We start from the raw sequence: 12,285 nt of genomic DNA, 5'->3' as shown, positions 1-12,285 counted from the left end.
CCAACACTTAGACTTGTGTGTCTGCATCCTGAGTGAGTGAATATAAATTGATTTCTTTACTCAGTGCAATTTTGCTTCCTCATTTAATTGCATCAAGTAATAACCAAAGTTATTCTGAAATTAAGCCATGACAAGAACAGGATTCATCATTATAAGCTTCACTATGCATAAGGAGCTTATTGGTAAGAAAGAGTTTGCATAGCTCATAAGGTGTAAATTTAAGAGATGGTTTTCACAAAATATTATTAAAGTTTACCCACTTATCTCACAAGCCCTGAGTTATGTCTGAAAATACAGAAAGATACGTATCCTAATTTCAGACATTTGAAAAAAGGAAATGGTGTTCCTAATTGTAATAATTTGCTCACAGTTGTAAATGTTATGACTTCTTAAAGCAGTGGATATTTACAGTACCAGTCAAAAAATTAGAACACATCTTCTCATTCAAGGTTTTTTCTTTATTTTAATTACATTCAAGACTGTATATTAATGCTGAAGGCATCAAAACTATGACAGAACACATGTGAGTTAAACCAAATATGTACACAATGGATAGCCCTGTTTTACTACTGTTGTAATACATATTATGGCAAAACCATATTATTTCATAGTTTTGATGCCTTCAGTGTTAATCTACAATGTTGAAAATCATTAAAATAAATAAAAAACATTGAATGAGAAGGTGTGTCCAAACTTTTGATTGGTAATATATAAAAGTGTCAAGTAACAAAGACATCATGACCATGTAAAAAAAAAAAAACTCATAGAAGTACCTCGACTTTGAGCTACCAATACGAGCTAAGCATACAGGTGCAGCTAATCAGACTGATGCTATCTGGCAACTGCATAGCAGAAGCTACGAGAATGGAGGGTGTGAATTGCCAAGGAGCTAAATCGAAGATTAGCTTTTGCAAAATGGGAGACAACGGGCCTATCGACGTTGCATACACTAAGGGAAAGGTCTGAAAGGAGTCCTAATGTTGGCATGTGTTGCTTTACATCATTAATACGGACTTAAAAACTGACTTACATAATAATAACATTTTTGACATGACATTTAAAATGTGATTGATCAAGCCCTTTTTTATTACACTCTGTTTTTGTCATTTTTTGGTTTGACAAGCTTCCATTTTACATTTTTGTCCTGTTATTATGTCTATTTGTTCACAAATTACACAGGAACAGAGAAAAGGTAAAACTAGCTCTACTTCCAACCATTTGTAGTTGAAGGCAGGTAAAATGCATGTTTTTTTCTGGCCCATTTTCCTGACTTTCTGTTTAAATAAATGCTTTGATTTCAGTTGAAAGCTGAACAGTATTCTGAAAATTGAAAATTATTTTGGAACTAAGCAAAAATGTTGTCACACCATTACCTGAACCTCATACTTCTATATTGTATCCAAGTTAGTATTTACAGTATGGGTTTGAGAGTCTATGTATAGTTAATGCCTTTTTATAAAGTGTGTTTGTTTACCCCTGAGTGCATGGTTGGATTTATTAAAACCCTCTCACAGCACAGAGCTACACCTTCAGACCTGTCCCCTGCAGTCACTTGAATTCTGTGGTTTGAATGATGAATGATGCTGCGTAGATTCTCAGTCAGACATTATTACTGTGCTCTCCATTCAACAACAAGTGAAAGCCTGCAGTACAGGTCCCACAAGTTGTAACAAGATAACTCAGAGCAAATCCAATCAAACATTGATTGTTGTTTTCACAGGCGGGCACAAATCCATTTCCCCAAGTTCCAGCTCAGGAAATCTTACAGTTAAGAAAGCTGTCTGAGGAACTCTGGGGGATCAACTTCTTTATTTACAAATACTCTCTGTAAATATACATGTAGATATACAATGCAACAATTCTCAGCAGAATTCCATATTTCTATTTTTTGTATTATTTAACTTCTATTTTATAATGTAAAACTACCTCTGCAACTCACCACTGCACTTTATCATATTATTTTAGCCTGTACATATTAGTCAAGCTATTTGTTGTTTCTTTGTATTTATAGCTAAGGTTATTGTTATTATATTTCATTTTATTTTTTATTGTAGTTCTTATTCTTATTCCTATTCTTATGCCTTGTACAAAGAGAGCACAGTTTACCAAAGTCAAATTCCTTGTGTGTTCAAGCATACTTGGCGAATAAAGCTGATTCTGATTCTGATTCTGATTCTGATTTCTCCCACTCATGCAACTTTTCAGGAATAGCACTGAAAAAGCTGAAACTTGTCAAGGCTGAGAGTGAGCCAAACTATCCTGTTCTCCTTTATCAGGCAGGAACAGCAGTTAGACTCACATATGCACCCTGAAATGTTCCAGAAACGAGCTCAATTCCACAAATTTAACTAAGTTGTTCGATCACACGTGTCCCTGACAGTGTGAGGTTTTCATTGTGGGACAAGCGGTGGTGGGTGGGGGTCTGTAGGTAGGACATTACATCAAAAGCACACTGTGGAAGCTGTAATGTAATGTTTACATCACAGAAGATAAAGCAACAGATAATTACAGTGTCATTCTATGATGTCAGTTTGGGGATTTATATAAATGCAGACAGACGGACAGACACTTTTGCGGTTATCATCTTAAAAATTATTTTCGGGGCACCGTTGGCCTAGCGGTCTAAGCATGTGCCTCATATACTGAGGCCATAGTCCTTGTCCCAGCGGTTGCAGGTTTGACTCCCAGCCTCTACCATACTGCATGTCTTCCCCTGCTCTCTGCTCCCCACATTTCCTGTCTCTCTCCAGCTTTTCAATCCAATAAAGGCAAAAATGCCCAACAAAATAACAAAAAAAAAGTTCTTCCCCATTAACCTTGTATGTATTTTATTCATCCTGTTACGTGTCGCTCTTCTGGTGCGATCACCAATCACAAGATATAAACATCAGAACCCTTGCCCACTTGCTTGAGGTGAATTTTTAGGAATATTTCTTTCTAAGTTCTCAAACATTCTCACCCCAGCCTCTTTAAGGAATTTTTCAGAAGGTCTGGCAGGACAAATTCAAGTCAAAGTTCGGTGAAAAATTGGCTGTTTACATTCACACCTGCAGCCCACTGTGAAAACTTCAGGAAGTTTTCAGGAGTTTGTGCTTCCACTCAGGCTTTATAGGCCCGGTGTGCGTGCAGCCAGACGAGCAGCTTTTTAACCTGATCAATCTTTGAAGCTGACTTCAAGAATCTATCAAATGTCCCCCTTTTGTATATGTGAATACAGTTTATGACTCCCATTTACTTCCATTGGATGGCAGAGGGGTGAATAAAGGTTTCTTTGTGGCTAAAAAGCAAATTTGCATGTTCTGTGTTCAACTTAGATAAACTTTGACCTGTATAATTGCAACCTCAGCAAAAAGCAAATAAATCTGATTGGCTGACCCAAAGCACCGCCCACATTCAGCACAATAAGATACAAATATAACCATAGCAGGCAAATATAACTCATCAGAGTTTCTGTAGTGTGGCTGTGCCATAAAAGTCTTTGTCAAATCTCTTTGAGTTAAATACTACACAGAAGGAATTCATTTTCATGACCTACTTATAACTTAGATGCTGAGCTTTACTCTGTCTGATGCACACATTCACTCTCTGTATCTTTCTAATGTTGGGAATTCTGGCTCCTTTAAGTGATCCAGATCATTTGGCTCAGCTCAGCAATGAGAGCCGGCTCTTTTGGCTCCCAAACAACTTTTCACTACCATTCTGGCTTTTATTTAATCAAATATTTGTAGCAATGCTTGGACCTATGACTGATATGTGTGCATGTATTTTATGTGAAACATTAATTATAATGAACACCATTTTACATGATGTTTGGTATAAAACCATTCATATTATACCATGAAGCACCAGTCCTCGGAACACTGACATTGCTCTTTCCCGGCATCTGATTGTTCGCACAGCACACACTTTGACACAGCATTCAGTCATTGTGTGGTGTGCTCATAATTGTGAGCCGGCTCACAACGGACACATCATTAATTCTTTCTATTTCTTTTCCCTTCTGTGTCCTTCTACATGTATTCATCCATCTGTGTGAGGTTATGTCTGAGTTCGAAGAAGTCAGAAGAAGTGGGAAACCATGAAAACATCACCCCGGAAATATCTGTCCTTTTGGAGGATTACCTTCAACAGAGCATTCATACACCTGTTCTATGACAATCTGAAGGGGCTCTTCCTTCACATAAGGAGAGTTATTGATCCTACAGATGATAGGATTTGAACACCACACTCTCCCTGTTGTCTGTTTCTTTAGTGATGTGTTACTACATTCCCTGACTTTCCTTAACTGCTTTGGTTCAAATCTTTACAGACTGCATATTACAGCAAATTATTTTAGAGAGAAGACATTTCAAGCTATTTCACTGAAGATTCACAGCCTGTCTTGTTTTACTCTCAATTTTCTGACATTACAGGATGATTTATAGTTTATTTTCCCATCTACTCAAAATGAAGAAAGGGATTTAAATGGAGGCATCTTATCCATGAAACAGATTCTCTGCTATTCTTACAAAAAACATGAAATGCCTTTCTTAAATTACAAAAGCATTTTCTCTCTTGTCATTTCAGTTCACTCCACAACCCATTTCCTTCCTTTACATCTCTTTGTCCCTTTATGCAATTATCAGAGATGGCTTTGCAAGGCTGATTTGTCAACACAAAAGAGAGAACTTTTATGTCTCACATTTTAACTCTGCAGAGGAGTTTGTGACATTAGCTTATTTTTACCTCTGCAGCAGACAGCCTTGAGGAGATGTCATGATGATATTTCACTCGCTAAGGAGATGATGAATAGAGGACAGCTTGATGAATGGGACAACAGATCTATCACAAGTAACAGAATTGTCAGCATATTAATCAAGAAAGGCCTTGAAAACCCCGGGCATGTACACCGATAGGAAGAGTAGAGGCTCCCCAGAGGTTACTCATGTCACTCTTCTATCTTGCTCCAAAGACTTATAACCGTTAAACATACAATATGACAAGCAGATGGGCCAGATGTATGAGCGATACATACACACATTAAGCAATATGCCATTTTCCATACATTTTCTATATGACATTATCTTTTATGAGGGAAGAATTTACTGTAAGTATGTGTGCAAAATCATTTTTCTGACCATGGGGATGAAAACATAATCATTATATATTAATAAATACAGCAAGAGGTTAACAGTGTTAAACATGGTAATGGTGTGATCATCACATGCCACACTGCAATTCGTGAAAGCAAGTTCATAAAGTTGTGAGGGATCACATGAGATTAAGTTATCTTTTCATGAATCATTAAGTCTGTAATCAAAACAGCTTTAACTTTGGGGTAACTTTATTTAAATCAGACATGTTTTTTCTTTTCAAAAATTATAAAGCCAGTTTAGATTTTAACAGAACAACCCTTCACAGCTCTGGAGGATCGGGTAACAGATGACACTCATTGTGTCTCTCAAATTGGGGTATGGACATTTCCAGAATTAGGATCAGAGCTCACCTACATAGTCTTCTCTGGAGTAAGACAGCTGAACTTGAGGTGAGAGGACTTTTTGTGTTTTTCATGTCAAATTGTAAATATTCAGCTCCTCAGTATTTTTCTTCTAGGCTTTTAAACCGTGGGTTTATAACAAAACAAGTGTTACCCTTACAAGGTGTGAGGGGAAAGCTATAGTTTAGATTTGTATTAGCTAGCTAAGTAGTTGTTAGATGGTTGTTAGCCTTGATGCTAGCCAAAAATTCCAGTTGGGGTTGGTCGTCACATTCTCTTTGGGGTTGGTTGTCACATGTAACAACCAACACCTATGTTGGCAAAATCATGCATGGTGAAATGAGTTGGAGTGTGCAGACCCTACATTTTCCATCACTGTAACTCAGACAGTGACTGCATGTAGCCTAGTTGAGTAGGCCATTATTGTTAGGCCTATTTGTTCTGTTCTTTATGTTGTTATATAGGCTGGCCTAAAGATGTGTTTCCTGTTCATGTTCTTTGCTCATTTTATGTTCAAATGCATTAATTTATCTAGGCCTATCACTTGTCAGTGCAATTAAACTTTCAAATTTAGTTCTGCCTTCTTGCCTTTTCTAAAATATTTTTCCCATTAAAACACCATTGTGACAACCAACCCCATAGTGTGTGACAACCAACCCCATAGTGTGGGTTGGTTGTCACAATGTGTCAGAGTCTTTGATAGTTAGCTGCCTATTTGTTACAATAAGTCGGAAAATGAGAGGGATACACATTTCAATCCAACACCGCAAGCTTCAATTTAATGTAGGAATGACTATTGAAAGATGTTTGGATGATGAGCAATCATTAAAACAGTAAAACGTGTGACAACCAATCCTGTTCTCCCCTAGTCATAAATAATTTGTGAGCTACTTGTAGGTGATATTATGAAGCAGAGATTAAAAACAGTCAGAAATGCAACCAACCAGAAAAACTTTGTTTGCCAATTTAGCCAAGACACGGTGCATTTGTAAGCTTGATTTTACACCATAATAAGAAATTAATTCTGTCCTTCTCAAAGGGTTACTAAACCCCCTGAGTTTCTGCTGACTTGCATCTACCCTGGAATTAAAAAAAACCCCAAACAGTTCTTATGGCCATAATGTTTCCCCCAAACCTCTGAATCTTTTTGACTATCAGTATGACTATGTGTCAGTCCCCTCAGTCTCTCTGACTCGACATACAAATCAATAGATTTTTAATGAGGAAATATAGCCATCTGTTGTTCTGTCCAAACTGCTGGTGGATAATCTGTGGCAAGCTGTTGTTGTGTGTGTTGATGTTCATATCATTGTATTACTGGTAGTACAGGTTAGGGAATGTGCTTGTTCCAGGGAGTGGGTGTCTCTCAGCTGAAAAGGAAACTAGCTGAGTTAGTGCTGCTGCCGCCATCAGAGGAGAGACGAAGGCTGCGGATCTTTCCCTGTGCCGACGACAGTAGAGACCGCAGGTGCGAGGAGCTCTTGCGGGTGTCACTGGTGCTGAGGCTGGGTGAAGAGCATTTCATCTTCCTCCTGAGGGGTGTGTGGTATTACCTGGCTGTCCATTGCACTGTGCTGTTTGAGACTGAGGAATACATTCCTCTGCATGGTAGGACTTGTTTCCATTCCACAAAAAGGAGGTACAGCTGCTGTGTTCTCCATGAGCTCCAACATTAAAGTGCGCCAACGAAACTAAATGCAAGCTTGCTAAACAAACAATTAAAAGAGTGCACTCAGGTTAAAACAGACTAAAGAACCTTTTAAAAAATACCCTGGGTATTTTCTTTTCTTACTTTGGTGTTTCCTTTTTCTAATTGTTTCTGCATTTCCTGTGAAACATTTTAAGTTCTGCTAATACATATGCAAAACTGAGATACCTTGTTGTGTTGTTGATTGCTGCATGCTTTAAAGTTGATAAGGATTTGGTTTACATTACATTAAGGTAATTTGCCTAGCTTTTCTGGTAGCCTCTAAATTATATATTCAAAACATAGACTGTATAAAATATGGACGCAGTGTCCATGACATCACCCATCTGTTCCTGAGCACTGTTTTGAAGCCAATCGACGGAGGCAGCCATATTGGAAATGCGGAACTCAACCAGGCAAAGTGTGATGTAAAGGGGCGGAGTTTGAGCCTCCAAGCCAACAGCTATGTGTTCCCGACCGGGAGTCATGTCAACCATGTCCTTGTTTGGGCAAAAACTCTTAATCTTAATATCTTCTGAACCGTCACGTTAGAAAAAAATCACCCCCCATACAGTGTGTGCCGATAGAGAAATTATCTAAGTACTGTAGAGCCAAGCCTTTTTTTGAACCAGGCTGTAAACATGTTTATTAATGCTGCAAAGATTGTCTTTTTCCCATTCATGTCTATGTGGTTTCCGGTGTTTCTGCAGCCAGCCTCAAGCGGATTCTCCATGATTTACAGTTTATAACTCTTCCGCATGGGCTTCATAGTTTGAGACCGGAGGTTGCCGCTTGATTCAGAAGAGTGAGAGTCACACTTAACCCTTGACAATTATTTTACAATGGGATGTCTCTTTCACCACTAGACCGTTTTGAGCTTAAAGTGTGTTATATTTAGCGAACCGTGGTGAAGGGGTTACATTAGTTTCATAGGATTTGGGGATGAGAGCTTGCACCAAATAAATCACCAGATCAGCCAATAGAAAAAATTCAAATGCAGTAGCTGGGTTTTAACCTATAGAGTGCAGTTGCTACGGATATTTCTAACACTATGAGGTATTTAAATCCTATTTAATCAAATTTCAAGACTTTTCTTAAGGCTTGTAGTGACAGGCATGCAGGTACAGGTACTTGAAGGTATGCTACCGTTATAGCCTTATCATTCTGGTTGAAAAAGGGTTCAAAATGCGAAAATAAACATGACCTTTGTTACACTGTTCTGGATGTGACCCCAAATGAACTCACATCAACCATAGACAGAGGAGTGAAAATTGTAAATGGATGCTTAAGAACAACCACATAATCTGCTTGCAACTATTTCAAAATGAAACAAATGTTACTAGCATACCAGAATAGATGGTCCTTAAAGTCTTAAATGGAGATGTTCTGAGCCAAATACAATCCTAGTGATCTGTGACTAAGTCTAATGGCACAAAAAGTAGATCCAGTCATCCTTAAGGCTGATTTATACTTCTGCGTTGGATCAACGGCGTACCCTACGCCGGGGGTCCGCGTAGCTCCCGAACCTACGCTGAGGCCTACGTACGTAGCTGACGTGCACCTCCTCCAAAATGTAACTCCCCGTAGAGCCGACGCGGACCGCAAGCCCTGTGATTGGTCCGCTCGGCGGCTTTGTCTGTCCCAAATTTACAGCACTTCCGGGATCCCGGACATCGGCCGCACATTGGCCGTGTATTTCATCTCCTCCTCTCTATTCTTCATGTAATCATGTCTGTATGATAAACAGCAACATGTATCAGCTGTAGATTAACATAACATGCTCTGAATCTCTGTGGAAAAGCAAACAGAGATCGTAGCAGGATCGGAAGCAGGCGGCCGGCTATCAGAGAGACCACACTGCCCTCAAGTGTTTCGGCGGAGAATTGCTGCGCGACACGGACACACCGACGCACAAGTATGTGGGGCTCATGTCTGTGTTAGCCCCTGCTGCGTAGGGGAGACGCAGAATTATAAATCAGCCTTTAGTTGATATGTAAGGGATAATGTGTATCGTGAGCAGGTTGTTCTTGCAGATAGGAACCCAAACTGGGTGAGCAGGACCCCCTATACAAGCTTTGCAGTGTTTCTTTACAATCTTTCAACAAGCATTAGTTTGTTTCTCTCAATAAGTCAGGCCAGTATATGTTGTATTATTTCTTTCATTTTGTAAATACAAGTGTTGCATATAAGTATGTGATGCAAGACGTTGAAAATGATAATTTAAAAAACATAACAACAAACAGACATTTTTTGAAGAACAGCTTGTTATCTCACCGGTGACACTAATCCCATGATGTGCTCAGTGAGTGGTGTTACGTCAGTAAAGACGGTTGGATCAGATAGCTCAGGACAGGGAGCATGGGATGTGCTTGGTTAATTTTTGACCTAACAGTCAGCTGACTTTCAGAGCCCCTGTATAAATGGGGAAAAATGCTGTTAGACTGACTGCAGCAAAGGAGACATTTAAGGTAAGCTTGTTACTTCATTGAAATACACAAATATCATTACATTATTTCTGTCTTTTGGGTTAACTTAAGACTTGTCTTTATTGGTCAAAATCATGTTTGAAAGTGCAGCTGTTTAATGGAGAGGTGTTGAGCCAGCAACTTTTCACTCTGTTAGACAAATATTTTACTGCTCAACAAATGTTGTGAGGCTAAGTAACCCCCTCTGATTTTCCTTGGACAGGCTGTAAAGATGCGTGGTATCTTTGGTAGTTGTGCCATTGCAGCACTGCTGCTGGCTGCAGTCTTGGCAGACCACCACGGACCCCACGAACACCACCACCACGACCATAACCACCATGATGAGGGTGAAATGAGCTGCCACCGGCTTTCCCCTTCAAATGCTGACTTTGGCTTTGCCCTCTACAAAAGTCTGGAAGCTAAGGCTGGTCCTGGAAAGAACATCTTCTACTCGCCGCTGGGTATCTCCACTGCCCTGTCCATGTTGTCCACCGGGGCCCGAGCTGAAACCCACAGCCAGCTGTTCTCCAGCTTGGGCTACAGTGCTCACAGCCAGGCACAGGTTGATGAGTCGTACAAGCATCTCTTCCACATGCTCAGCCACAGCCAGCAGGAACAGCAGCTGGATGTCGGCAATGTCGCTGTTGTCCGCACTGGCTTCAATCCTCTGGAGAAGTTCTTGAATGATGTCAAACAGTCCTACTCTGGTGAAGTCCTCAATGTCGACTTTAGTAATTCCGCTGAGGCTGTTGCTGAGATCAACAGATTAATTGCTGCTAAAACCCAGGACAAGATTAAAGATATGTTGAAAGACCTGGATCCTGATACAGCCATGGTGCTTATCAACTATGTGTACTTCAGAGGTAGGAAACATACAGGACGCATCATCTTTACAAGTTTAGGTGCACATGTTCATGAAAATATACATAAGGAAAGAAATGCATTCATTGATTTGCAGTAATGTAATTTTTGTACAGGACAGTGGGAGAAACCCTTCGATGGTAACTTGACACACAAGGCAGACTTCCAAGTGGATGAGGCTACCAAAGTTCAGGTGGACATGATGAGGAGGACAGGTCGCTATGAAGTGTATCAGGATGCTGACAACCACACTACCGTCATCATGCTGCCCTACAAGGGCAACACTTCCATGATGATTGTGCTGCCTGATGAGGGCAAGATGAAGGAGGTGGAGGGCTACATCAACAAGGAATACATCAAACACTGGCACGACTCACTCTTCAGGAGGTAAGAACAGGATTTAATGTTGTCTTGCCCTTGTCTGTTCAATCCTCATCCTCATGGTTGGTACATTTGTTGTTGCAGTTGTTTAGTTACTGTAACATTGTAGTCATTTGTAGGGTTATACTGAATGTCTTGGAGTGTGTTGCGCTTAAGTGCAAAGGGAGCTTAATTAGAAGCTTAATAGATATAACCTTGATAAAATAGTGACTGCTCACAGTTGGGTTTCATTTCTATTAGAAACTTCTAGTCTGTTGTTTATTCCAGTAATACTGATGATGTCGATCTTCCTTGTCTCTCAGTTCTGTGCAACTGTTCATGCCAAAATTCTCCATCTCTGCCGAAGCTTCTATGGATAACACCCTGAAAGAGTTGGGCATAACCAACGCTTTTGCAAACAATGCTGATTTCTCTGGCATATCTACTGAGGTCCCACTCAAAGTCTCAAAGGTAAGGCCATCAAATGTGCCTTTACAGATTTGAATGAAAACATTTCATGACCGTTCCTCACAAAGGGATAACATGCTCACATTTAGGATATAGTAAATAAAGGATAGAGTAGATAACGCAAATACCCTTTGTCAGTTTGAAGTGTCTAAGGTTTTCTAAAACCTGTGCTCCTATTCATACTGATGGGACACCAACCTCCTCCTCTTGATTCCCCCACAGGTTTCCCACCAGGCTGTGCTGAGTGTGGATGAAACAGGCACCGAGGCAGCAGCAGCCACCACCATCGAGATCATGCCCATGAGCATGCCTGAACTTGTGAAACTCGACAGACCCTTCTTGGTCTTTATCCTGGAGCACTCGACCAAGAGCATCCTCTTCATGGGCAAGATCAACAACCCCACAGCCATGTAAAGAGTCCAAGAAAACAAGTCCTGCGTCTACATGCTGGAATACATTTTAGAGCTCTCAGGACACACCTGAAGGCCTCGTAGAGACGGAGGAGGAACATTGAGGATGATGAATAGAGGATAGTTTAGTGGGAAGACAACAGATTTATTACCATCAACTGAACCTGGTCAGGTGAAGCTAGCTGGCTTTTCTAAATGTTACACTTCGCCTGAGACATCTACCAGCACACTGAGCCAACATGTTGTGTGCATTAACTGTTTCAATATTGTTCAGTATAAAGTGAAATAAAGACTTGCCATCAAGAACTGGCACCATCAAATCTTAACACCATGTGTCAGATTACCTTCACTTGGGTTTTTCTATTTTCAATAGCAGTTAAAGCTCCTGTGAGGAGATTTTATCAGGTTATGAAACGGCCTTTCTGCCTTAAAAGGACACTGATGCTTCTTTATGACTTATGAAAGTAAGCAAGACAATCAGCTGCAAGACAAAGGAATTCTTTAAAGTTATTTTTAATGCCAAAAAACGCTGACAGGGCGTCAGTCAAGTTGCTATCA

At 40.1% G+C, this 12,285-nt stretch overlaps 1 protein-coding gene across 1 annotated transcript; it reads left to right on the top strand.

Annotated features, from left to right (window-relative positions):
• Positions 1–9,383: 9,383 nt before the first annotated feature.
• Positions 9,384–12,053, top strand: LOC117824297 (alpha-1-antitrypsin homolog). The gene is made up of 5 exons (XM_034699755.1): positions 9,384–9,631; positions 9,852–10,491; positions 10,606–10,876; positions 11,173–11,320; positions 11,540–12,053. The coding sequence occupies exons 1-5, from the start codon at positions 9,584–9,586 to the stop codon at positions 11,729–11,731; spliced, it is 1,299 nt and encodes a 432-aa protein (XP_034555646.1). The 5' UTR covers positions 9,384–9,583; the 3' UTR covers positions 11,732–12,053.
• The last annotated feature ends 232 nt before the right edge of the window (positions 12,054–12,285 follow it).

Source organism: Notolabrus celidotus, chromosome 13 (genome assembly GCF_009762535.1).
Source record: "Notolabrus celidotus isolate fNotCel1 chromosome 13, fNotCel1.pri, whole genome shotgun sequence".
Lineage (NCBI taxonomy): Eukaryota > Metazoa > Chordata > Actinopteri > Labriformes > Labridae > Notolabrus > Notolabrus celidotus.
The sequence above is the reverse complement of the archived record's forward strand: the minus strand, read 5'-3'. Positions and strand labels throughout refer to the sequence as shown.

Bases quoted from the DNA above. Each gene is read 5' to 3' on its own strand.
- LOC117824297 (XM_034699755.1), top strand. From the start codon at position 9,584: ATGGGGAAAAATGCTGTTAGACTGACTGCAGCAAAGGAGACATTTAAG. The intron at 10,492-10,605 runs GTAGGAAACATA...ATTTTTGTACAG, and splicing joins CAACTATGTGTACTTCAGAG to GACAGTGGGAGAAACCCTTC. The intron at 10,877-11,172 runs GTAAGAACAGGA...CTTGTCTCTCAG, and splicing joins CACGACTCACTCTTCAGGAG to TTCTGTGCAACTGTTCATGC.